The 26,039-nt window shown below is 37.0% G+C and overlaps 5 protein-coding genes across 5 annotated transcripts; 3 read left to right on the top strand and 2 right to left on the bottom strand.

Moving 5' to 3' along the window:
- Nucleotides 1-109: 109 nt before the first annotated feature.
- LOC106700144 (zinc finger protein OZF-like) lies at nt 110-3,224 on the top strand. Its single transcript, XM_014474488.2, has 2 exons — nt 110-485; nt 1,788-3,224. Exons 1-2 carry the CDS (start codon nt 440-442, stop codon nt 2,939-2,941), a joined length of 1,200 nt encoding a protein of 399 aa, XP_014329974.1. The 5' UTR covers nt 110-439; the 3' UTR covers nt 2,942-3,224.
- A 1,070-nt stretch (nt 3,225-4,294) lies between these two features.
- LOC102235609 (gastrula zinc finger protein XlCGF52.1-like) lies at nt 4,295-8,088 on the top strand. The gene is made up of 2 exons (XM_023344729.1): nt 4,295-4,671; nt 6,530-8,088. Exons 1-2 carry the CDS (start codon nt 4,626-4,628, stop codon nt 7,696-7,698), a joined length of 1,215 nt encoding a protein of 404 aa, XP_023200497.1. The 5' UTR covers nt 4,295-4,625; the 3' UTR covers nt 7,699-8,088.
- Nucleotides 8,089-9,275: 1,187 nt separating this feature from the next.
- On the top strand, nt 9,276-12,506 carry LOC111610491 (zinc finger protein OZF-like). The gene is made up of 2 exons (XM_023344723.1): nt 9,276-9,699; nt 10,229-12,506. The coding sequence occupies exons 1-2, from the start codon at nt 9,654-9,656 to the stop codon at nt 11,458-11,460; spliced, it is 1,278 nt and encodes a 425-aa protein (XP_023200491.1). The 5' UTR covers nt 9,276-9,653; the 3' UTR covers nt 11,461-12,506.
- A 571-nt stretch (nt 12,507-13,077) lies between these two features.
- LOC102235099 (zinc finger protein 84-like) lies at nt 13,078-16,833 on the bottom strand. The gene is made up of 3 exons (XM_023344715.1): nt 16,516-16,833; nt 14,874-15,785; nt 13,078-14,687 (listed from the first exon to the last, which is right to left on the bottom strand). Exons 1-3 carry the CDS (start codon nt 16,538-16,540, stop codon nt 14,005-14,007), a joined length of 1,620 nt encoding a protein of 539 aa, XP_023200483.1. The 5' UTR covers nt 16,541-16,833; the 3' UTR covers nt 13,078-14,004.
- Nucleotides 16,834-17,420: 587 nt separating this feature from the next.
- LOC102234830 (zinc finger protein 225-like) lies at nt 17,421-26,033 on the bottom strand. Its single transcript, XM_014474487.2, has 4 exons — nt 25,354-26,033; nt 22,896-24,122; nt 20,459-20,542; nt 17,421-19,175 (listed from the first exon to the last, which is right to left on the bottom strand). Exons 2-4 carry the CDS (start codon nt 24,106-24,108, stop codon nt 17,890-17,892), a joined length of 2,583 nt encoding a protein of 860 aa, XP_014329973.2. The 5' UTR covers nt 24,109-24,122; nt 25,354-26,033; the 3' UTR covers nt 17,421-17,889.
- Nucleotides 26,034-26,039: the final 6 nt, after the last annotated feature.

Below are 26,039 nucleotides of genomic sequence, written 5' to 3'. Positions count from 1 at the left end.
CTACAATTTGAACACGGTGTAGATCCTGTCATATGTTCTCCGGGACGATAGGTGGCGGTGTGCATCCTAAAGTGGTTTGTGATCCGCTATTAAACACAAACAAGAACCAGCGGATACAACTTCCTGCTAGCAGTGGAATCCATGTAAACCTCTTCTGTATTGTTAGGTTTTCACATTACTGAGTTGATTTAACCATCCTTATGTGTTGTAAACATGCCGTGCAAACTACAACGCTTCTTGCAGTTTTCTCTTAGTTTTGAAAGGCCGTTTATTCCCGGAAACAACAGCAGCTTCAGGTATTAGCTTAGCCTGTTAGCTGGAACCAAAACAGTCACACAGAGGAAGAGAGAGCCGCTTTGGAGGACAGACTGGAAATCTGGTGGAGTTAACGGGGAGAAAGGTTTCTGCCGTGTTGGTGTGAAAACATCAGAAAACAAAGATGGAGGAACGGACACGCGGAGAGCAGACGGACTCTCGGTTTCAAGGTAACAGGCAGAAAGTGATAAAATAACAATAAACAAGCCTCGTTGCTGTTTTCATTACGTTGTTTTCTAACGCACTAAATGTTGTCATTGTACGATTTTTTGTGCATTTTTTTGTTGTTGCATTTTTCTGTTGTAGCCCATCATTTTCAAGACTTGACATGTTATGCATTTAAAAATTATATATTTTATTCTGGCGTTAAAACTAAACCCACACTAAACCAAACCAGGATGTGATTGGATAATTCTCTATTTGTTTTCTTATTTATTCCTCTCTTAATTTTTCAAAATCATGAAACTAATGTGAAGTTTATAATGATTTCTCAGAGGAAAAAACTGTTACCTTAACTTGTTGAGATCAAGTATTTGTTTTAATTCAGCTACATGGGAAAAGTTTCTAGCATGAATCAGCTGCAAAGGCCTCGCTACAAAATGTTGATAAAAGTTAAAGAGTTGCAGCTTCATTTCATTCCCCTTTAGCAACATTAAAATGTTGAAATGATGGCAACATCGAGTATGTAGGTTAAAAATGTAATTGCTCTTTTTAAAGCTTAAATTCTGAGTTAATTTATGTCCCTCCATTTACATTGAAGTCTGAAAAGATGTGATTACAAAACCACAAAAAAAAAATTCAAACATTGATCCGAAATCTTTACAAGATGATTTGAGATGACTGGTACATTATAGGATGAAAACTAAAGTTCACCCCAAAATACACAACCTGGCCAACATTTGATGTAATTTGCATCAGCGCATGCAAAGTTGAGCCAGACTAAAATAAAAGAAAAAATGTGCAGGGATTGTCTTTTAAAATGAAGAAGCTCTTGTATTTGAGTGTGGGTTTAGTTTTAATATTTAAATTCAAATTGTAATTCCTATAAACAAGTCTGACTCGGTCTTTATTTCTCAATTAAACACACACCACTAAACTTTTGTAAATAAAACCTGTTTTTCATTTTTTTGGAATGACCTATAATTTCAGAGTGACCTGAGTTTGTTGTTTTGCTTCTTATTGCTGCAGAATCTGCTTACAGTGATGCCCTGCTGGAGAGTTAAGTGATTGAGCTAATGTAGGAAAGGAAAGATGTTTAGGTTTATGCACAGAATTAAGACTTTATGCATGTTTGACCTCAGCTTTTCATGCAGACTTGTCCAGGATGAAGTGCAAGATATGAAATCCCTATAACTGGTTGAGGCGATGACCCCAAAACTAGAAAAGGTTCTTACGGTGGAAGCACAGCCTGTGCTCTTCATATGATACTTCAGATGAGAGCCGTGTGCTTTAACCTGTTTGTTTTCCTGTAGACATCCAGCAACTGATGCTGACAAAAGAGGAACTTCCTGCTGAGGAGGAGAACTGGACTCCCTCACCAGACCAGAACCAGAACAGCCCTGAAATTAAAGAGGAACAGGAAGAGACGAAGATTCTAGAGTTCATATTCAACCCCGTCTCTGTGAAGAGCGAGAATGAGGAGGAGAAACCTCATCTCTCAGAGCTTCCTGACTGTCACACTGAGGAAATCAGAAATTCGCCAGAACCAGACGAATGTTTAGAATCAGATGATAAAGACAAAACTTCAGGTTCTTCAGAAACAGATGTCAGTGATGGAAACTGGGAGGAGAGCGATAAAGCTAAGCCAGGATTGGACCCTGTTATAAATATATTATCTGTCACTGATATTGTGTATGACACAGGTAAGAAGCTACACAGCTGCACTGAATGCGGTAAAACTTTTAACCAAAAGTCAGATGTTTTGAGGCACAGCAGAATTCACACAGGAGAAAAACCTTTCATTTGCTCCATCTGCAACGCAACTTTTTCTTGGAAGCACGTCTTGGCTCAACACATGAGAACGCACAGTGGAGAAAAACCCTTCAGCTGCTCCATCTGTGGTCAGCGGTTTGGAAGGAAGATACATGTCACATCTCATATGAGAAGTCATACTACAGAAAAACCTTTCACCTGCTCCATTTGTGGACAAAAGTTCAGCCGGAGAGAAAGTGTGACGCGGCACATGAGACGTCACACCGAAGAAAAACCTTTCAGCTGCTCTGTTTGTGGGCAAGAGTTTGGCAGGAAGGAAAGTCTGACCTATCACATGACTCATCACACTGAAGAAAAACCATACAGCTGCTCCGTCTGTAACAAAGCTTTTACTTTGAAAATAACTTTAATGGAGCACACGAGAATCCATTCAGAGGAAAGACGATTCAGCTGTTCTGTCTGTGGTGCAGCTTTTAAAAGAAAATATACTTTAGCAGAACACACAAAAATCCACACTGGAGAGAGACCTTACAGTTGCTCTGTTTGTGGGCGAAGTTTTGTTCAACTTATTAGTCTAACTCGTCATATGAGAGGTCACACGGGAGAAAAACCTTACTGCTGCTCCACCTGCAACAAGACGTTCAAATGGAAACAGACTTTTCTGACACACATAAAAATACACTGTGGTGAATAATTTTCATCCTGTGAACAGACTCTAAATATCCACGAAGGTTAGACAAAGTCTGGTCATGTTTTCTGTGGCAGATGAGCTCACGTTGAATCTGCCGTGTTTAATATTGAAATACCACAGAAAAAATCATGTCATTTATATCAAAAGAACAGACAAAAAATAAACTAATTAAAACTTTTCCATGTGTGCCAGTCAGTTAAGTTTGGTGAGTATTTATATATGTATTAATTTTAATTAAAATTAAGTTAATTTTAATTAAATAAAAAAAAAATGTATCAATTTTTGATCTGCCCAACTGTTAAAAGTTTGTGTAACTAAAATTTGTTTTTATTTTGAATTCAAATCATACATGTTTGTTGTAGATTTTAATTATTGTAATTTATTTTGCTTCATTCTGACATTATTTAAGCATTCAACTTTGGTACCTGAAGCATCTACAATACTCCTGCCCAACCCCTTAACTGCAGACCAATCGCATTATCTGTAGCAGCAATAGCCTCGCCGTCTGAGTTTGACAATTTCATGTGAAATTAATACATGATGTGATGCAACAAATCTATGTAAAAATATAAATAGAACAGATTCCTGTTTAATTGCAGGTTGTTTTTGTCCTAAACTGAAAGAGTTGGAAGTTTGTAATGAAATAATGTTTTTAGCATATTTAAAATGTTCCCTTTTTTAGATGAATCCTTACTCCCACAGACCAGGATCAGCTCTGAACAGACCTGCTGACCAGCCATTCATTTGATTCGGGTGTGTTGGAGCAGGGAAGCACCTGAACGTTGCAGGATGGTATTTCTCGAGGACTGGATTTGAGCTCCCCTGATCTAGATATTCTTAAAGGCTTTGTGGTACAGATTATGAAACATATTAAGATTATTAAACCAACATATATATCTTAACATAGCGCAGGGAAAACTTTCAATGTTTTCAACAAAAATAAAGTTCTCCAAGGATGACGATAGATTAACTTTGGTTGTTTGGCCACTAGATGGCAGCGTAACTCAATCTAATAAACAAAGCTGGCACGTTACTGTCTCCAAAACCTATTAGGGAGCTTTGTGATATTTTCAGTCAAAATAGAGTTTAAAGAATAACAGAACAACTATGTATTTTAAGCATTTCATGAATTAATTTCCATCCAACCATACAGTGGTATTGGTGTTCTTTCACTTAGTATGAACCTCAAATGTAATTTACTTAAAATCTCTTTGAATATTGTGATTAAATAATTTAATTTTTATGTGTAGAATTGTAGCCTAATGTTAAATGTACAGACACTGAAGCGCCTTTTACAGGTTTCATCTGGCGGGATACATATCGAGCTTTTATTTTGAAGGCTAATATGACCCGCTCGCTACCGGAAGTTATTGTCTCCTAGCAGCAGTTGCTAGTGAGCGATAAAAGTATTGTTTCCTTTACCCATTTTACGTTTTCATGTGTTGTCAACCTTTTAGAGTCTTTCAAACATGCTTTGAAAACCACAGGGGGTTTAATCGTCTGTGAGGAGTAAATATTTTTGTTGTTTGTCTTGGTTTCCTCGGAGTGTTAGCATCTTCCGTTAGCTGGAAACAGACAGTCAGCGATTCAGAGACGCTTTGGTGGAGAACAGACCGTTTCTGGTGGAGTGTGAGGAGGGGAAGGGTTCTGCTGTGGCCGGATGAAACCCAAAAAATGAAGCGAAACAATGGAGGAACCGACACACAGAGAGCAGATGGACTCCGACTCTCATGGTAATTAATTTGGCTTTTCTAAAGCTCTATTATTGTGTTGATATTTAGTCAAAAAAAATAAACCCAACTGAAAACAGGAGGTAGAAGTAAAACGAGGCAAATTTGCAGCAATACTTCTCAATTTACACAAATTAAATTATAAAGAACTATTCAGGATAAAATCTTTTGTATAAAATTGCGTTTAAAAGCAAACATGTTGTTTATAAATCTTTGTTGAGGTTAAATGGAGTTGAAATCTTTATTTTTTATACCTGGACTGAGTTTTCTAAATTGTACAACTATTGCTGTAGCTGGAAAAGCAGATTGTTTGAAGAAATAAAAAATAACATAAACTAAAGCAACTGAAGAGAATAATCCCTTAGTTGTTTCTCAGTTTCAGCAGTAAAGTTATCGAACAGAAATACACCAACACAAAATAATTAACTGATCTGTAGACAAAAATTACAAATGGAAGAACTGTATTGTAGGAAATGTTAATCCTAAAATGTACAACTATACTAAAATAAAGTATACCTGTACAAATTGAACATATATGTGTTTAAAATAATAATAATAATAATAATAATAATAATAATAATAATGCTTTAGATACAAGAAGACTGTAGTTTTAACCAGTTTGGAAGCTGCGCCTGTTTTAATAAAATGTATATAATTTTGTGTAATATATGTATAGGCTACTATAAATAAATGTTTTTTATATTCCACATAAATAATATTTATCAACATAAAGAAATAAATGCAGTTGGTCACTTTGTTATTTTGGTTTATCAGACTCCATAATAAACCCCAATAGAAATTAGAATAAAAATATGGATGGAGAGTGTGGTGGGAAACCTACATTTTCATTAACATAAGCAACATAAAATGAAATAATTCATAAATATGATGTGCTAGGGAGGTCTAATGATTGAAATGCATGCACTTAATTTGCAGGGAAGAATTTGGGATTTAAATAATTACTTATTAAAGCAATTAGAAATATTTCTTACAAAACGGTTTGGTATTCCACTGGTATTTTACTTCCAAATACATTATTTCAAATTTCTCCTTTTGACGTTTCCTTAAAGATGACAAAACATATAGAGGATTTTCACTTCTCACCATAAAAATGTTATAAATTTTCTTTTACGTAATCAGTGGGGATGGAATAAAATTTGATGTGTGACGGAAATTGTAGTGGAAAATTATTCTAAGTTATTATTCTGCTGATCATGTCATGAAATGCTTGTGAACTCTCACCAAAAGAACTATTTGGGTTACATGTACAAGGCTGGGAGCTGCATCAGAACCAGACTGTCTCTCCTCTTGTTTTAGATCCGTTGTCCTTGGTATAAAACTCATGTGTTGTCTCTGCCTGGCAGAACTTTTCACCCAGACCTGCTTCATTATTGATTGTCTTACAAGTTCTCTGTATTGTATTGTATTCATACAATATATGAATAAACCTGATTGAGTGATTTCACCTGAGCAGTGTTTGGTAAATAGCTTTTTTCCACAACAATTGTCATGCAATTTTTATTATTATAGACAAATTAACTACATTATATGTGAGTTTTTGCATTTTTATACATTTTTCCCATTGCTTGTGAAAATACCTGATGGCATGAAATAAGTATATGGGTATTATGGGATTGTTTACAGGTTTAAAATGGAAATAGGAAGAAAAATGTAGCAGTGAAATGGTAAAGGGGTGAACCTGACCCAAAGTCAGCCACAACTAATTTCTCCTGAAAGACTCTAAACCAAAGACAGAAGTAAAATAAAAGCAAAAATTGTACTACAGTGGAAACACACCAAAGAGGACTGATTTGATTTTTAATATGGGAACTGTTTTTTAAGCTGTGTGTGTTTCCTGCAGACATCCAGCAGGTCACGGTGGTTAAAGAAGAGCTTCCTCTTGAGGAGGAGAACTGCAGTCCCAGACCAGACCAGGAGGACCAGAAGTCTCCACAGATTAAAGAGGAGCAGGAGGAGAATGAGATCACAGAGTTCATATTTGATCCTGTATCTATAAAAAATGAAGACGATGAAGAGAAACCTCAGCTCTCAGAGCTTTATCACGACCAGATGGAAGTCGGAAACAGAGAAGATACAGGAGCAGAACCAGATGAATGTTTGGAAACTGACGAGGAAGACAAAGCATCGGGTTCTTCAGAGACGGACGTCAGTGATGGGAACTGGGAGGAGAGCAGCGAAGCTGAATCCGGTTCAGACTCTCTGAGAAACAACAAATCTCCTGTAAGTGATGGAAACTGTGAGAGAGATGACAAGCTTCACATCTGTGGTGAATGTAGTAAAGCATTCAAACGCAGATCATGTTTGGTACGACACAACAGAATCCACACAGGAGAGAAACCCTTCAGCTGTTCCATCTGTAGCAAATTGTTCACATGGAAACGAGGCTTGGTTATACATATGAGAACGCACAGTGGAGAAAAACCTTTCAGCTGCTCGGTCTGTGGTCAAAGGTTCTCAAGAAAGGAATCTGTGACCTCTCACATGAGATGTCACTCATCAGAAAAACCTTTCAGCTGTTCCATTTGTGGGAAAAAGTTCAACAGGAAGGAAAATGTTCTTCGGCACATGAGATGCCACACTGAAGAAAAGCCGTTCAGTTGTTCCATCTGTGGACAAAAGTTTGCCAGGAAGGAAAGTTTAAGCTATCACATGACGCATCACACTACGGAGAAACCCTACAGCTGTTCTGTCTGTAAAAAAGCTTTTACTCTGAAAGTAACTTTGATGGAACATACAAGATTTCACACAGAGGACAGACCATTCAGCTGCTCTGTCTGTAAAACTGCTTTTAAAAGAAAAGCCTATCTGACAGAGCACCAAAAAATTCACACTGGAGAGAAACCTTTCAGCTGTTCAGTCTGCAGCCGAAGCTTTCGTCAGTCAAACAGCCTGAAGCGCCACATGAGAAGTCACACAGAAGAAAAACCTTTCAGCTGCCCCATCTGTCAGGCAACATTCAAATGGAAAAGTGCTTGTGTAAAACACGTAAAAAATCACACAGGTGAATAACCAGTGAAGTAGAGATGCAGCGTCTTGCAAATGTATTCATACCCATTAAAATTTCCCACATTTTCTAATGCTACAACAACAAACAGCAGTCCAGGGTTTTCATTAAACCAACAAAAAGTAGTGAATAATGGTGTGGTGGGAGGAGAATGATTGTTTTTCAATATCATTTTATCAGTTATTGCAATCGGTTGATGGTATTCATTGCTACTATGGGTGGAACAAGCAGTGATTAGGTTTTTATTAAATCTGTAGCAGATGATGTTTGGAAGATGGATGGACAAAACTGTGGGCGTGGGATGAAGGTGCATCGCTCAGTAAATCTGAATGTTATTTAAAAAGTTAATTTCAGTGACTTAACTTTAAATGAAACACATTATATAAATTAATTACACACAAACAGATGTTTTTAAACTTTTATTTCTTAATTAGAATGATTTTTAACTTTAAACCAAAGGAAATGCAGCATTTCAGATTAAAATACTATATTAAATTAACAAAAAACACTTTTAAAACAGAAATGTTATAACAAATTATGTTTATCTTCGGATTAAAGGTTGTTTTCAAAGCATACTTTAATCTGACAGACAAGCCTCATAGTAAATAGGCAGTTTTATGGCTGATTACCAATTTTAGCTGATGCCAATTTCTGTTGTCTGTAAAGTAGCTAAATGTAGCAACAAAATCTCTAACTGCGCACGGTTAGCTTTTTGATTCAGTGGTGTTGTTGCAGGAATGTAGCCAAAAATTTGCAGGACAGCAAAACACAAAGGCTAGAGTTGTAAAGGCTTTAAATTGTTGTAATGTTTCAAAGTGTCCCAGTGAAAATTCAGACATAAGGTTAACTGAGAATGTGTGATGAGAGTTGAGATTCTCTGTCCAATCTTACAGAGATGAGCTTTATTGTTTAACCATAAAGACTCATTTTTACTTTACATAAAATGCAAGAAAAAACTGATGTTTGTGGTTTCAAAGTGACAAAAATGTGAAAAATTCAGGGGTGTGAATATTTTTTATGCAAAGTGTAACAGTTTGCCCTGTTTGGATTTTGTTGTGACTCTTTAATTGATGTGTAGAATTAAATAAACTCTGCTGCATGTCTGATGCCCATGAGTGATTTATGTCTTTAAAATGATTTAATATAAACACATTTAATACATTTTAGATCAAAATGCAGCAATTCATACAACTGTACAGTGCAGCAATTTTAGTTTACAGCTCTAGAGATGCATATGTTGAAATCTCTGTAAAGTAATATTAGGGAGTTTAATAAAAGTGAAGCACTACTTGAACAAGCTGTGGCATCATAAAAAAAATGCTCTTTTTCTGTGGAGAGATTTTTTGCATGTGATTGTCTACAGTAAAACAAGTTTGGTGGCAGAGAGAACACAGTAAATTCACCAGAGATCGAGAAACCTAATGCGAAATAAAGGAAGATTAAAGTGGATTAAATCATCATATTTATAGTTTTCATTTTTCAGTGACTTAACAATTATCAATATGAAATAAAAAATATTTTCTTCCTGATTAAAAAATAAGTGAGAGAAACGGATATTTAATAGATTCACTTCGCGCTTTTATTTTGAAACGACCTCAGCACAAACGGAAGTTGCTTTCTGCTAGCAGTAACAATAAAGGCTGTGCGAACAAAAACAGCATATCGGTTTATTTAATGTAAATTCCCACGATGTGTTGCGCTTCGTTTTATTTGATAAACACGCCTTAAAAGCCGACGATGAGGTTTATCCTGTTGGAAGTTATCATTTTATCTGAATTTCCTTCCGGAAGCAGCCGGAGTGTTAGCTTAGCTTGTTAGCTGGAAGCAAACCGCCAGGACCGAGTCAGAGATACAGTTTGGTGAACAGATTCCTTATGATGGAGGTTAATGGGAGAAAAGGTTCTGCTGTGGTTGTGTGAAAACCTCACCAGTTAAGAACGTTAAAGAAAAGACAACAGAGATGGAGGAAGCAGCACTGAGTGACCAGAAAGAATCTAATTTTAAAGGTAATTATTATTTTATGTAGTTCTATAAAAGTATATTGTTACAAAGATCAATTGTAGTTTCATTACAAATATAAAAATATGTGTATTAATTGTATATGCATAAATTAAAGTGTGGGTAGTAATTAGTTACATGTACTTGAGTAGCTTTGAAACAGAATACTTTTAAAGCCCCACACTTTTTGCTTCTGCTTGAGTATTTTAATAACCAAATAGATGGATTTACACGGATTTATATCCAATTATTCAAAAGTGTTATTCTGTTTTTCTGTTAATCAAATGTTAACAATTTGAACAATGTGTAAATTTAGGTATGATGCAAATTAGTTCCATTAGGCACTTAAGGAATGAAACAGATGTTTTAATCTCAATATGTTATTTTATTGATGTTATTTCTCCATCAAGACTTTAAAATGAAACAGCCATTGCTTTTTCGTTTGAAGCTGTAAAGTTGGATTAATTGTGTAATTAAATGTATACGATTGACATTAAGACAGTTTTTTGTCTTTGCTCTCACTTCTTTTCCCTGTAGACGTCCAGCAGCTGGTGGTGATCAAAGAGGAACTTCCTGCTGAGAACTGGAGTGAAAGTCCAGACCAGGAGGACCAGAAGCCTCCCCAGATCAAAGAGGAACAGGAGGAGAATGAGATCATTAAGTTTATATTTGATCCTGTATCTACGAAGAGTGAGAATGATGAGGAGAAACCTCAGCTCTCAGAACATCTTCACAACAAACCCACAGAGAACTCTGTTGGACCAGAACTAGATGAATGTTTTGAATCAGACAGTAAATATAAAACTTCTGGTTCAGAGACGGATGTCAGTGATGGGGACTGGGATAACAAGAAATCTCAGTCAGGTTTGAACTCTATGAGAAAAAGGAAAGTCTCTGAAGTTAATATGATATGTGATGGGGGAGAAAAGTTGCACAGCTGCGCTGAGTGTAAAAAAACATTTAATAGCAGATCATATTTAATAAGACACAACAGAATCCACACAGGAGAGAAACCGTTCAGCTGCTCCATCTGCAACAAAGCTTTCACATGGAAACATGGATTAGTCCAGCACATGAGCCTGCACAGTGAAGAGAAACCTTTTAGCTGCTCTGTCTGTGGTCAGATGTTCAAAAGAAAGGAAGACGTCACCTCCCATATGAGGCGGCACTCTGCAGAAAAGCCTTTCAGCTGCTCTGTTTGTGGGAAAACATTCAAAAGGAAGGAAAGCGTAACTTACCACATCAGACGTCACACTGAAAAAAAACCCTACAGCTGCTCTTTCTGTGACAAATCCTTTACTTTGGAAGTAACTTTAATGGAACACATCAGGATCCACACAGAGGAGAAACCTTTTAGATGTTCCATCTGTAATGCAGCTTTTAAAAGGAGGTACACGTTAACAGAACACACCAGAACCCACACGAAGGAGAGGCCGTACAGCTGCTCCATCTGCAGCCGAAGCTTTGCTCACAGGTCATATCTAACCGTCCACATGAGAGATCACGCAGAAGAGAAACCTTACACCTGCTCTGTCTGTAATGCAGCTTTTAAGAGGAGGTACACCTTAACAGAACACACAAGGACCCACACCAGAGAGAGACCTTACAGCTGCTTGGACTGTGGCAGGAGCTTCATGCACTGTGTGAGTCTGAGGCGCCACATGAGAAGTCACTCAAGAGAAAAACCTCTTAGTTGCTCCATCTGTAAGGAAACGTTCAAATGGGAAAAAACTTTCCTGAGACACAAAAAAATCCACACACAGAAATAAATTTTCAGCTGCACAGACGGGTCGATCTGTTGATGTGTTAACTGGAAATTTGTGCCTTGTCTGTCTGAGTAAAAATAATTTACAATTTATTCTGCAATTTGAGAAACCCATAAGTCACACAAACACAGTTACTAGATGTTTTCATTTTTTTAAAGAAAAGAGTAACTGTGCTGCATGTTTGCTCACAGTGATTGGTTCAGAAGCTGCAGCAGCTTGTTGGTGTCAATCTAAGGTGATTAGTGGTTCCTACAAAACAGTGAAAAAGATTTAGCTCTTCAGGATATTATCAAAAAGTTATTTTCAAGATGCTCAAATAAACTTAAATCCCAGTTACTAACCCTGTAAGTAACTAACGCCTAAAGCTAAAATTGAGTTGCTTTTTATCCTGCTTCCTGTTTTCCTTTTCTGTTTGTTTGTAGCTAAGCATCTCAGGTAGAACTGTGTTTTGTTACCGTAGCAACCTCGAGAGGTGAATGACCTAATTAAAAGTACATAGCCTTATCAGCAGTTACAATAAATAAAAGTAACTTAATCACATGATTCATATGATGTGGAAGAAAAGTGTTTCCACTGCAGTTTTGTGAAATACATAAATTTTGATACGTCCGAAAATCACTTAATCTAAAACTTTATTGAAAAATGTGTTTTTTCCAAAATTGGCGTGTTTCCATTAAGTACATTTATTTTTGCATAATTGCAATTTCATAGTTAATGGAAAAGCAACTATTGACAGTCAGCTGGAAAACTGTCCATTCATGGATTTTTGTTAATATTTTTTTTATTTGAAATATTCTAAATTGGAGAAGCTGATTTTTGAGGGGTTTATTAGCGCTAAGTATTAATCATCACCATTCATAAATATAAACATTTATGCATCACTCTTTACTTTTTTAATTGTTTTACTGAAAAACTTTAACTTTTTGGTGATTATTCTAAATGAAATGCACCTGAACATTTTTCCAGTTCTGCTCATTGGATAAACATAAATCATGGTGATCCAGTGTAACTTTAACTGGACTCTTGATGACACTTAAGACATGACAATAAAAACATCTGAACACCTTTTTCTGATGTGAGAATTATTTAAACTATATGAAAAATACACACCATTACATCCCTGCTAACTAGATAAGTTTTTTTTTTTTGCTGTTTTGTTTTATATCTAGACACATATTTGATTGAAAACATGCTAAAGTTATTGCTTCAGCAGTGGTTTTTAACTATTCTCATTATCTGTTTTTTAATTTGTAATTGATGCATGCACACACACCCAACGGAGAATTTAGAGAAATCAAAGACAACCTGCAAACCCCCTGGAGAAAGACCTTGGACTGGGAATTGAACCGACGACCTTCTTGCTGTAAGGCTTCAGTGCCACCAGCTGCACCACTGTGTAAGTGGACAGACTTACTTAAAAAGTGCCAAAGATATATTCTTTAGATCCTTTTCATATTTGGTTGTAAACAAAATAAAGTAAAACATAAAACAAGCAATTTCTCAACCTGAGGAAACAAAAAATGTTCAAGTCAGGACCCCACTATCATAAGTAAAGATATATACCAATAAATTAGGAAACCATTGAAAAGTTAATTTTTTATTCACAAAGTGAAACATCATTTAGATTAATTACACATCGACTGATGTTTCCAAGTCTTTATGAAAGAGGATTACAGCCACTCAAAAATACATTTTTTCCCTCAGAATTCTGACATCCTCTGACACATAAAAACAAAATCACCTAAATCTGACATTTTCCTCCAGAAAGTTGGAATTTATTTCGACACAACTTACTTTTCTGAAGTCAGAATTCTAAAAACGTAAGAATTTTAAGAAAAAACGTCAGAATTCTAAGGAAAAAAGTACAAGTATTATAATTATAAGTCAAAATTTCCAATAAATAGATTTCTAAGAACAACTAAACGTTCTAAGAAAGTCAGAAATATAGAGAAAAAAAGTCCAAATTAATAAGTAAAAATTCTTAGAAAAGTCGCAATTCTGAGAAAAAAGTCAAACTTCTAAGGAAGAAAAGTGAATTTTGTGGAAAAAGCTGAGAAAAGTCTCATTTCACCGACCTTAATCCTCTTCCATATTTATTTCTAATTATGTTGATTTTCTTCATACATCCCATGAAAACAAATATTTAACATGACATTATTACATCACACCAATGCAAGAAAAAGAAAACATTTTAATCCAGAGTGATGGTCATTTTGAAGAAAGATTTTCATTTTTTAACATGATTACTGTAGTGCAACAGTTGTAAACATTTGTGCAATTGTACAGCTAACCAACACAATAATTGCAATAGAGGATATTTTCATAAATACTGATTCAGTTTCTGCTGTTATGAAACCAAGAGTGAATCTGGGTTTGCAGTTTTTATTCCTAATAAATTAATTTATTGTTGATAAATCAGAATCCTTGTGATAACTGCTCATCTCTGCCTCTTGTGTTTTTACAAACTGAACTGAAATTGTTTCTTCTTTGAGCATGCACTGCATGCAACCATGTGAACCTTTGACCCCGGACTGTACAACCCAACAGTTATTTACCTGTGTGAGTTTTTGTGTGTTCCACAAGATCTTGTTTATCCCTAAACTTGGCCTTACAAAGCAAACATTGGAGAAGTTTTTCTGCGCTGTGACAACTCATGTGGCAGGTGAGACTGGACTTACGGCCAAAGCTTTGCTCACAAAGGGAGCAGCTGTACGGTTTCTCGCCAGTGTGTGTCCTCATGTGCTCTGCTAGCGTGAATTTTCTTCTAAACGCTGCGTTACAAACTGAACATTTGAAGGGTCGCTCTCCTGTATGGACTCGGTTGTGTCTCGACAGATCTGCCCGGTGGTTAAAAGTTTTACTGCACTCGGAGCAGCTGTGGAGCTTCTTTCTGCTCTCGCAGGCAGTTTTGCTAACTGGGCTGTTCTGCAGAGAGTCTAAACCCGACTCCTTGTCGAAGGATGACTGTAAATGCTGATCTAGACTCGGCTCCAGGCTCTCAGAGTATCTGCTCTCCTCAGCTTGGCTGGGAAGAATTTGTGACGACAGAGATTTGTTTTGAACATCTCTGCTCTTCATCGGGACAGCAGGTAATCTGAGTTGTGTAATCTCAGCCTCCTCATCTTCCTCCTTAATCTGTGGAGGGTTAGGCTGTTCCTGTACCAGTTTGGGACTAGAGCTGCTCTCCTGATGCAAAGGCTCCACTTTAATTACCAACAGCTGCTGGACACCTTCAGAAACAAGGAAAAGAAAAGAGAAGAAAATTAAAGAAAGAGTTTATTTTTAATTTTTACAACACATTTATTTTTTCAATGAATATACACTGACATATGAATTTATTGTAAGAAGAAGGAAAGAAAGAATGCCAGAAAGAACGAGTGAAAAGAAGGGAAAAAAAGAAAGAGAGACAGAAAAACCTGCATGGATCTTGGTGTGCTTCACAACGTCCTGGTTCCTCCTGAATGCAGCCTTACAGACGGTGCAGCTGAATGGTTTCTCTCCTGTGTGAATCCTGGTGTGCTCCATCAAGGCGTTCTTCAGTTTGAAAGCAGCCTTACAGATGGGACAACTGTAGGGTTTCTGTCCTGTGTGACACCTCATGTGACGGGTGAGGCTGATGCCATGACTGAAGCTCTGGCCACACATTGAGCATTGGTACGGTTTCTGTCCGGTGTGGCTCCTAGTGTGCTCCACCAGCGTGTATTTCCGCTTGAAAGTGGTCTTGCAGATAGAGCAGCTGAACGGCCTTTCATCCGTGTGGATTCTCCCGTGCTCCATCAGATTTCGTTTTGAAGTGAAAGCTTTGTTGCAGATGGAGCAGCTGTGAGGTTTTTCTTTAGTGTGGTAGGTCATGTGATACGTCAGACTCTCCTTTCGGCTGAACTTTTGTTCACAAACCGAGCAGCTAAAAGGTTTTTCCTCGGTGTGACACCTCATGTGGCGAGTTACGCTTTCCCTCCTGCTGAACTTCTGGTCACAGAAAGAGCAACTGAAGGGTTTTTCTTCAGAGTGGATTCTGCTGTGTCTTACCAGACATGGTCGGCTGTTGAAGGTTTTCCCACATTCAGAGCAGCTGTAGAACTTTTTCGCACTCATATCACCTAATGAAGACCCATTGCTCTCTCTGCAGTTTTTCTCTGAAGCCTCTGGAGGTTCAGATGAGAGCGATTCTGGTCCCACAAGGTTTCTGTTCTCAGTCTGGATGAGATGAAGCTCCAAAGGCTGAGAAAAGTCTTCCTCATCCTCATTTTTGACAGGATTGAATACAAACTCTGTGACCTCAGCCTCATCCTGTTCCTGTTTAATCTCTGGGTCATCCTGCTGGACGTCTGTGGGAAACACAAACAATGAGAGGTTGAAGGAAACAGACCTAAAGGCGCAGAAATCAGTTTGTAGATATTTGGCAAAAATATATACTCATTATTTTACATATGAAAAAAATACACATGAACAATGGATGGATGGATAAATAAATGGATGGATGTCATTCCAGTGACACATTGTTGCTGTTACATGCAGTCATCATATGAATGAATGTCATATTAAGTTATTTTATGTTGAATTTTAAAAACAATAATTGGATGCATAATCTTAACTTTATAACTGTGCCTTATTATTTGTCTTATATTGTAAATTTGTCCTTACTTATTTTTATTTTTTCTTTCTTTACATTTGTGTGAAAACACATGTATCTTATTTTGACTGGCTGCTGTGCACCTGAATGTCGCCACTGGTGGGACAATAAAAGATATTTACATTAGAAAAAAGGAAACCTGCTGGCATCAAAGCCTGTCAATGTGCTTATTGATGCAGTTTGGGGAGTGAAGCTGGGTGAATGTGGCTCTTTAAAACCGCTTTTAGTGTTCAGTATGATTACAAAAGCACTCAATAAATTCAATCCGATGCCAGATTTTTAAAATGCTGAAGCTCTTTTTTATTATCATTTTTAACTACATGAATCACCTGGCGATCATTTCAAAAATCCAAAAGTATTGTTAGTTAAGTTAGTGTTATTTTCTAGTATTTCCAGTCAAAGAGAGACATGTGTAATAGTATTACCGTCACTGCGCGTCGGTTCCTCCATTTCTGTTAACTGTCTTTTCTCCGACGCTGAGACTTTCTGAGACCTTTTCTCTCCCTAACCTCCATCAGAAAAATAATCTGTTCTTCATCAATGTGTGTGACTCACTGTTTCCAGCTAGCAGGCTAGGCTAGGCTAACTCTACGCGCTTCTGCTGCTTCCGGGAGAAAAAAAATCTGATAAAACAAAACATCACGACGAGGATAAAAACAACATAAACTCATTATTAGTATATTTTCGGACACGCAAAATGGTTGTTCAACACCGATTCGCAAGACTTGCTGAATGAGCTCCAATTTGTTTACATCACTTCCGGTAGTGATTGAGTCCTTCTAAATAAAAGCTTGTGCGTCAACGGTTACATTTACGGTTAGAATAATATGTGCTCTGATTACGCTGTGTCAGATTAAAAGTACCTTTCCAAAATAACTTATAAACGGGTATGCACTTTTAATTTAGCCAACATTTATCTGTTAAAAAGTTTGTTATGACATATAATTATAATTTTAAGTGTTGTATTTTTATTTGCTGTAAGTGCCTCCAGAAAATTTACATGGGTTGGACAGATGGGCCAATGAATATTTTAGGATGGCACACTGACACACTTGTATAAACGAATCCAATAATAACAATAAAGAAAAAATAATACATAATAACACACACATATATATATGCATGAGAAACATCTCTGAATGTTTTCTTAGCTTGGAAACTGCCATTCCTGTTGGCACAAGGCCGGAAAGCTGTTGAATTTTAATCCAGTAAAGAAAGTTCACCCTGTGATCTTCAGCCCTTTATTACTGGAACTTATAGAAATATTTTGACTGTGCCTTGAAGACTTCAAATCTGAACATGTTTTATGTTCTTAAAATCAAACACGAGATTCAGAACACAAATGTTTATTGTAGGCTATGTATTTAATGCATACAACTAAGTCACACATGACATATATAGTAGACGTGGTTTTCCTTTCTGCATTACTGATTTTTACTAACAAGAATTAATGAGTTTGAACCCAGGAAGATCTCCAAACATCTCAGCAGATTTTCTTTAGCTACAGAACAGTGAGAACAATTCAGTTGCTTTAAATGGTGCCAATTCACAACAATTTTAAGAGTTACATTCAGTCCAGAACAATGTAATTCATTGCAATACAACTACATTTTTATAACTAGATTTGTATACAAAAAGTTTTTACAATTGAACAGCTTCTCTTTATATTTACTTTCAATGTTGTCCTACAGAGTTTAGGTTCTTTGAAAAGCTGTTTTGCCAACAGACCAGCTGGAAGGTGTTCTTCGTTTTTCTCATCTCCAATGTCAGAGACCGACTGACGCTTTGCAGCTGAGAGGTTAAATCGCTGGATGGATCTTTGTGTGATTCACGAAGGAATGTCTCCACCTGAACGTGGCCTGACAGGTGGAGCAGCTGTACGGTTTCTCCCCTGTGTGACACCTCATGTGGCGAGACAGGCTTATATAGCGGACGTAGCTTTTACTGCACAGTGAGCAGCTGTAAGGTTTCTCTCCAGTGTGGGTTCTGATGTGTTCCTCTAAAGTGAGTTTCCGTTTGAATGTTGCTTTACAGGTAGGACAGCTGAACGGTTTTTCTTCTGCATGACCTCTTATATGAACAACTAGATAAGACCGGTACCTGAAGCTTTGGTTGCAGATCGAGCACTTATGGGGTCTCTCTCCAGTGTGCGTTCTGATGTGGTCTTTCAAGGTGTGTGCTCTCTTAAAAGATGTGTTACAGATGGAACAAGTGTAAGGTTTTTCCCCTGAGTGAACCTTTGTGTGTTCCATCAAATTCTTCTTAGAAGAAAAAGTTTTGTCACAGTCTGAGCAGCTAAAAGGTTTTTCTCCACTGTGAGATTTCATGTGTCTCACTAATCCATTTTTCCATCTAAAAGCTCTGCTGCAGATGGAGCAGCTGAAGGGTTTCACTCCTGTGTGGATTCTCTGGTGTTCTGATAAATATCGTCTGCGAGTGAAGGTTTTACTACATTCAGAGCAGCTGAAACGACCAGAGGACTCACTATTGGTCACTAATTGTGTTTGAACACTCTCCTCCCAGTGTCCATCACTGACGTCGGTCTCTGAATCAGAAGTTTTGTCTTCAGGATCTGATTCTAAACATTCATCTGTTTCCACGGACTCTCTGTTCTCCTCGGTTTTGCCATGATGAAGCTGAGCTTTCTCTTCATCATCTTCACTCTCCAGAGGACCAGGGCTGAAACCTCTTTCACCAACGAGAACTTTTTTAATTTTCCCAGATCCAAAACCTGCCTGAGTTTCACTGATCTCCTCCCCGTTTTCATCACTGACCTCCATCTCTGAGGAATCTGAAGACAAACCCACATTTTTATCTTCAACATCTGATTCTACATATTGGTCTGGTTCTGCTCCAACAGAGTCTCTGTTCCCCTCAGTTTGGCTGTGATGAAGCTCTAAGAGCGGAGGTTTCTCTTCATCTTCACTCTTCGCAGTGAGAGGATTGAATATAAACTTTATAATCTCATTCTCTTCCTGCTCCTCTTTAATCTGCAGAGGCTTCTTTTCCTCCTGATCCAGTCTGGGACTCCAGATCTCCTCCTCAGCAGAAAGCTCCTCTTTGATCACCACCACCTTCTGGACATCTGCAAGAAACAAAACAAGTTACAGGAAACGGCCCTCAACCTCTGATTCCACAACTAATCTAGTTTTGAAGTTCTGAAGAGGAGCTTTTTTCCATCATGGTTAATTATGTTACTGATCAAACCACCAATATGTCACCTTTGGTTTCAATGCAGCATGATACCTGCAATATTTTATTATTAGAATCCTGGTCACTTCTTGCAAAGGTAAATGCAGTTAAAGCTGCAGAATGTAACTTTTATAAAAAAAACTTTTTTTTAACATATTTGTTGAAACTATCAGTGACGACACTATAGCATGAGACAGATAATCTTTGAAAAATTTGTCTTTGCTTTCTCCCTGTGCTAACTAGAAACAACCAATCAGAACCAGGAGGAGGGTCTTAGTGCTGTCAATCAACACCTGTGTGGTGCTGCTAATCTCCCTCTCCCTTGCACTCTGCTGAAGCTAGATATGGATGACAGTAGAATCTGTCATGCATATTAAGGCTAGTTAGCATAGCCACCGATGATGGCAGATAAATGGTTTTCCTGAAACTGTCAGTTGTTTCTCCACCAGTAGTAGATTGAGCACCAAGTACCTGAGCTTGATTGACAGGACTAAGCCCCTCCTCCTGATATTGATTGGTTGTTTTTGGTCAGGAGTTCTGGATTTCTTCAGATGGCAATAGATGCTCAGGAAGCAATTGATTATCTATCTCATGTTATATTGTCACAACATTGTGATAAATATGTAAAAAAAACAAAAAAAACAATAAACATTACGTGCTGCAGCTTTAATTACCTTTTCTTACACTAATAAAATAGATTAGTTGTATTATGTTTCATTTGTTTATTCAGAAGCAGTTAGGCTTAAAAATGTTGAAAGGTTGTTCATTATTTTACATTAAATACTCCTGTCATTTATCTTTTGGGAGACTTCTGGGTCATTCCAAAATTAAATCTGCCAAGATTATTAGCACATTTCTTTTATAATAGGCTCCAAATAAATCACTGATCGTGATTTTTAAAAAGTCAATGTAAAAATGTGTGATTGTTTTTTTTCTAGTCATAGTGATGTTTTAAAGTGGGATCTAAAACTGATTTAGTCATCTTTACCGCCCCACCAGACTGGATGCACACATTCGTAAATCAATGTCTTATTACGTTATCTTATTTATGCATCCAGATGCAGGTTATGACGTCACTCTGAGCGATCCGAAACGGTGGAAAATCATCTTTTCTATTTGTACTGTTTTCATTGGTGGCATGCAAACATTTAAAGAGCCGCAGAAGAAGATAATCACCATCACAGTCAGAGTCCATCTGCTCACTCTGTGTCGTTTCCTCCATCTCTGTTAGTCGTATTTTCTCCAAAGCTGCGGTTTTCACTCAATCACAGCAGAAACTATTATCTCCGTAAACTCCTTCAGAAACAGTCTGTTCATCCGTCTCTGACTCGCTGCGCTCTGTAATACTATCTGTGTAAAGCTAACAGGCTAAGCTAACACTCGATGTTTCCGTTATTTCCGGGAGGAAAATTCAGCTCAAACAAAACTTCGCAAAGAAGATGAAAAAATAAATAACGCAAACAAGGCATAGTTAGGATATTCCGACGATTGGCCCAACCCCGATTCACTAGAGACGCTAAATAAGCTGCACATTGTTTACATAGCTTCTGCCACTTCCGGTAGTGACTTCGTGCTTCAAAATAAAGGTAGCTACGAATTACATATAAACGCGAACCTATGATATACTGTAGATTTATGCCAGAGTATAAAATTTTGGGTCAGTTTAAGGAGAATGTAATGAGACAAAGTAAACATTCTCTACAGTCTTATTCAATAAATTATAACATACGATTATATGAGGCTCATTTGTCAAATTAAAATGTCATTTTGAAAATATATACGCAAAGGAATTGGTTTCCTAATTAAGATTTTAAGGTATGTGTCTAAATATTAAATAAATTGTGTTAGTAAAATAAATTAACTTTTCAATAATCTAATTTATTTATGGATCTGAAGCCTGTGTGGACCAGAGGATCAGAAGTGTCTAATTAGTGTGACATCTATAATACAGATTGAGGTCAAAGTACAACAATGTTGGCCAGTTTAAAAAGAATGAGACATGGCGGACCTAGTCATAATAAAGACTTAAAATATGAACATGACACTTTATCCTATATTATCCCATCCTGAATACTTTTGCCCACAAGTCTCCAACCCTTAGTCCACTTTAGTTGCTTAAGTGCTTTATCTTCTCTACAAATACCGCAATTTTACATTTTAGTTATAAATATACAGTATATATATAAACTTTCCAAACACAAGAAGTACTTCCAAGTGGATGTAATGTAAGCCTGCAACCACAAGGTGGCGGTAAAGCACCAGTTTTTGTTTCTATTGACCTTTAGTAGAAAATGTTTTCACTTAAACCTATTTTATTTTTCATGGTATCCTCAGGTTTTGTTACTGATATATCTTTTTGACTTATTTGATTGTTATTTACTGTTTTTTAAATTGACTGAAGTTATATCTGTGTTGCAGATTTACTTAAACAAATGCAACTATATTGACACTAAGTATGAAACTGTCAGCTCAATTTCAGATGGAGGCAAATTTAAATTACTTTTTCATGTCTACACTGGGTATGTTTTAACAATAAAACATTCATAAACACCGCCTCATAGAGAAGATGCTCTATTCACAACTTAATCAATCAAGTTTATTTGCAGAGCGCATTGCAGCAGCACAGCAGTTCTGTCATAAAAACATAATAAACACATCATACAGCCAACAGTTTTGAAAACCAAAAAACAGACATAACATTTTTTCAAGTGCCATCGTTAGAATAATCCATCTCTCTGTTTTAATCTTGATTTAAAGGAAGGCAGTGTTTCGGCTGCTTCGTAGTTTCCTGGAAGTTTGTTCCAGATCTGCGGTGCATAGAAGCTAAATTCTAGTTACTCAGCTGCAGTTTTTGAGTCTTTTCCTCCTCAGTTTTTGGACTAAATGAACGAGTTTAGCCTGCCATCCCTCTGACTATTAGGATTTTATTCTCTCATCTGCCACTTAATACTTTAAATAACAGAAGTAAGTTTCTGTTGAACTGACCTATAGAGAAAAAACATAAATTTTTGTTTAAAAAAATAAATAATCGTACAAGTTGCTGAGTTTTAAATTTTCTATTTAATTGACTCATGTTGGCCCATTTTTATGCAGCCAACATGATAATGGTTTTACCTTATTGTTAAGGTACAAACATTTTTATGTTTTTACCTTAACAATAAGGTAAAATTGTTACATTTCTGTGTTTTGAGGTAGACAAAAAATGGTGGAAAGGTGGATAATGTTTGCTGAATCTTAAAGAAGGTCCATGGAGTCCAAAACAGTTTGGAAAATTAAGTAAAACCATAACTTAAACTCTTCTGTGAGCTTCTAGCTCCAATTAAAATCGACAGAGAAGTGAAAGAGTTAAATAAGCAACTTTGAACAACAGCAATGTCAACTTTGATAGAAGAAAAACGTAAAATAAAACAGGCTCATGATGAATAAACCACTCAACTAGTATCAACATCATCATGGTTTAAAAGGTAAGTTGCCATTGGCTTATCGGCACCGCACACATGACTATCAAATGCCCCAACAATAAAAATACAATATTTCAACAGATTAAAGAGCCCTGATTGTGTTTTGGGAGGCTCAGATGGGCCAAAACGCCCTGAGCAGGTAAAAGGTTAAATCACTGGATGGATCTTTGCGTGGGCCACGAACGCTTGTCTCCACCTGAACGTGGCCTGACAGGTGGAGCAGCTGTATGGTTTCTCTCCTGTGTGACACCTCATGTGGCGAGACAGGCTTATATAGCGGACATAGCTGTTACTGCACAGCGAGCAGCTGTAAGGTTTCTCTCCAGTGTGGGTTCTGATGTGTTCCTCTAAAGTGAGTTTCCGTTTGAATGTTGCTTTACAGGTGGAACAGCTGAACGGTTTTTCTTCTTTGTGATTTCTCACGTGAACGATTAGGTAGGACCGGTACCTGAAGCTTTGGTTGCAGATCGAGCATTTGTAAGGTTTCTCTCCAGTGTGGGTTGTTTTGTGTTCCTTTAAGGTGTGTGATCTCTTAAAAGATGCATTACAGACAGAGCAGGTGTAAGGTTTTTCCCCTGAGTGAACCCTGGTGTGTTCCATCAAATTCTTCTTAGAAGAAAAAGTTTTGTCACAGTCTGAGCAGCTAAAAGGTTTTTCTCCACTGTGGGATTTCATGTGTCGCACTAACCCATTTTTCCATCTAAAAGCTCTGCTGCAGACGGAGCAGCTGAAGGGTTTCACTCCTGTGTGGATTCTCTGGTGTTCTGATAAATACTGTCTCCGAGTGAAGGTTTTACTACATTCAGAGCAGCTGAAACGTCCACAGGACTCCCTATTGGTAGTGGAGTTTAAACCTGACTGGGCTTCACTGCTCTCCTCCCAGTTTCCATCACTGACGTCCGTCTCTGAAGACTCTGAAGAAGATTCAGAAGTTTCATCTTCAACATCTGATTTTGAACATTCATTTGGTTCTACAGAGTTTCTGTTCTTCACAGTTTGACTGTGATTTTCATCATCTTTAGTCTTTCCAGAAGCACCAAGCGTTTTATTTGGCCCAGACCCCAAACCTGACTGAGCTTCACCGCTCTCCTCCCAGTTTCCATCACTTATGTCCGTCTCTGAGGAATCTCTGTCTTTGTCGTCAGACTTCAAACATTCATCTGGTTTCACAGAGTCTCCGTTTTTCTCATTTTGGTTGTGATGAAGCTCTGAGAACTGAGGTTTCTCATCATCTTCTTCACTCTTCACGGGAACAGGACTGAATGTTGTCTGAGTGATCTCATTCTCCTCCTGCTCCTCTTTAATCTGTGGAGGTTTTTGGTCCTCCTGGTCCTGACTCCAGTTCTCCTCCTCTTTAGTCTCCATCAGCTGCTGGACGTCTGCAGAAAACACATAATGGATTCAGTACCGAAAAATTGTACTTCAGTAAGAGTAGCACTACTTCACCCCATTTGTACTCAAGTAAAACTTAGACATCAGAGAAGTCACTAAAGTAACTGTAAAAAACTATTTCATAAAAAGGAAACTTGGATATTAAGTAACTGACCATAACATCTGTTTAAATATTTGAAAATAATTTCATAGTTATGTGCAAATTCTGATATTTACAGAATAAAATGGAAAAAAAAAATCCAATAACATAATTGCAAAGAAAAATGCAAAAGGTATAAATTCAAATTCAAAAATACTTTATGGATCCCAAAAGGAAATTAAATGTTGCTGTAACTCAAATTAATTTAAATTCATACAAGAGTTATTGTAGATAGTGGTGGCTGTTGGCAGGAGAGATCTCTTGTAGAGGTCTGTGTTGCAGCAAATCTGAAGAAGCCTCTGACTGAAGGTACCGTTTCTCTAATCAAATCTTTTCAATATAAACTACTTGAACTAATACTTCCGATAAGTAATGTATATATGTTAAATATTTCCATTGATAGTATAAAGTTTTTAGTTTATATTAAAAATAACGATGGAAAAACAAAGCTTGTGTACAAACAGGAGGTCTCACTTCAACAAACAAAATATCAGTTTCCTATCTGCTGCATTATTGGTTAAAATGTTTATCTGTCATTAAGTTAAGTTACTTACAGTGAGTAAAGTATTCAGACAATTTCACTCAAGTGAGAGTAGTGATACTTCACAATAATACTACCCAAATAAAAGTAAAAAGTATGGTGTAGTAAAACTACACCAAAAAGAGTTTATTCATTTATTTATTACAAAATGTTACTCAAATAAATGTAATTGAGCAAATGTAATTATTTACCTTTGATTATGTTGCATCACAAACACATTCACTGTAGCTGATCTAATTTTGAAGATCTTAAGGAACTTTCACATTATTGCACAACCAAATTAAGGAAGTTGTAATATTTTCCTTTTGCCGCGCTTAACAACTCGGGAAACCGGACTAACCTGTGTGCACAGTTTTTAAAATCTACATTTTATAACGATTATTTTATCTATGCAACCAATTCCAGATCGGGACTTTACAGTGAGCGTTACTTTATTTCAGTTTTAAAGGTAACTGGTGTTTTTTTTTTGTTTTGTTGAGGAGTAAACCAGTCATTGGCGGCATGTAAACATTTAAAGAACGGCAAAGAAGAAAATCACCTTCACACTTAAAGTCCGTCTCCTCACTCTGGGTCGGTTCCTCCGTATCTTCTGTGTTTTCTCCAAAGTCGAGACCTTCTAAGGTTTTCACACAATCGAAGTTAAAACTTTTCTTAAACTACTTCAGAAAAAAATACGTCCGTTTCCGGCTAACATGCTAAGCTAACGCTCGACGCTTCCAGTACTTCTGGGAGGAAAATGAACAGCAAAAATCTCTCATATCGGCGGTGAAAAAGTTTTAATACTATGAAATGTTTATATTATACTCGACAGACTACTAAAGTGTAATTTTCACTTATTAAAAGAGGGGAAACGAAACGTTGATGACGGAGGCCATGTTGCTAGGAGGCAATCACTTCCGTTGGATTTCAGGTCGTACTGGACTTCAAAATAAAAGCTTGATCTGAATTAGAAATTAAAACTAACTTTCCATTTCACGTAATGTTACACGGACCACCTATAATTATACGCAGACATATCAGTTGAAGCCGAGTCTAGCGGGAATCAACATATAACATATAGAAAGGAGCGTTTTTGACCCCAACTGTTTCTTTGATAAAGGGTGATAAATATGACCCGTTTCAATTCAATTAAAAAATGCTTTTTTCATCCAAAAGAAAAATTAAATACTGCATTAACTCTTATTATCCAAGCATCTTCAGAGAGTTGTGGATGGTTGTGGATGG

The sequence above is a fragment of the Xiphophorus maculatus genome, chromosome 13 (assembly GCF_002775205.1).
Source record: "Xiphophorus maculatus strain JP 163 A chromosome 13, X_maculatus-5.0-male, whole genome shotgun sequence".
Classification (NCBI taxonomy): Eukaryota; Metazoa; Chordata; class Actinopteri; order Cyprinodontiformes; family Poeciliidae; genus Xiphophorus; species Xiphophorus maculatus.
Note: the sequence above shows the minus strand (reverse complement) of the source record. Positions and strands in the feature narration are given on the sequence as shown.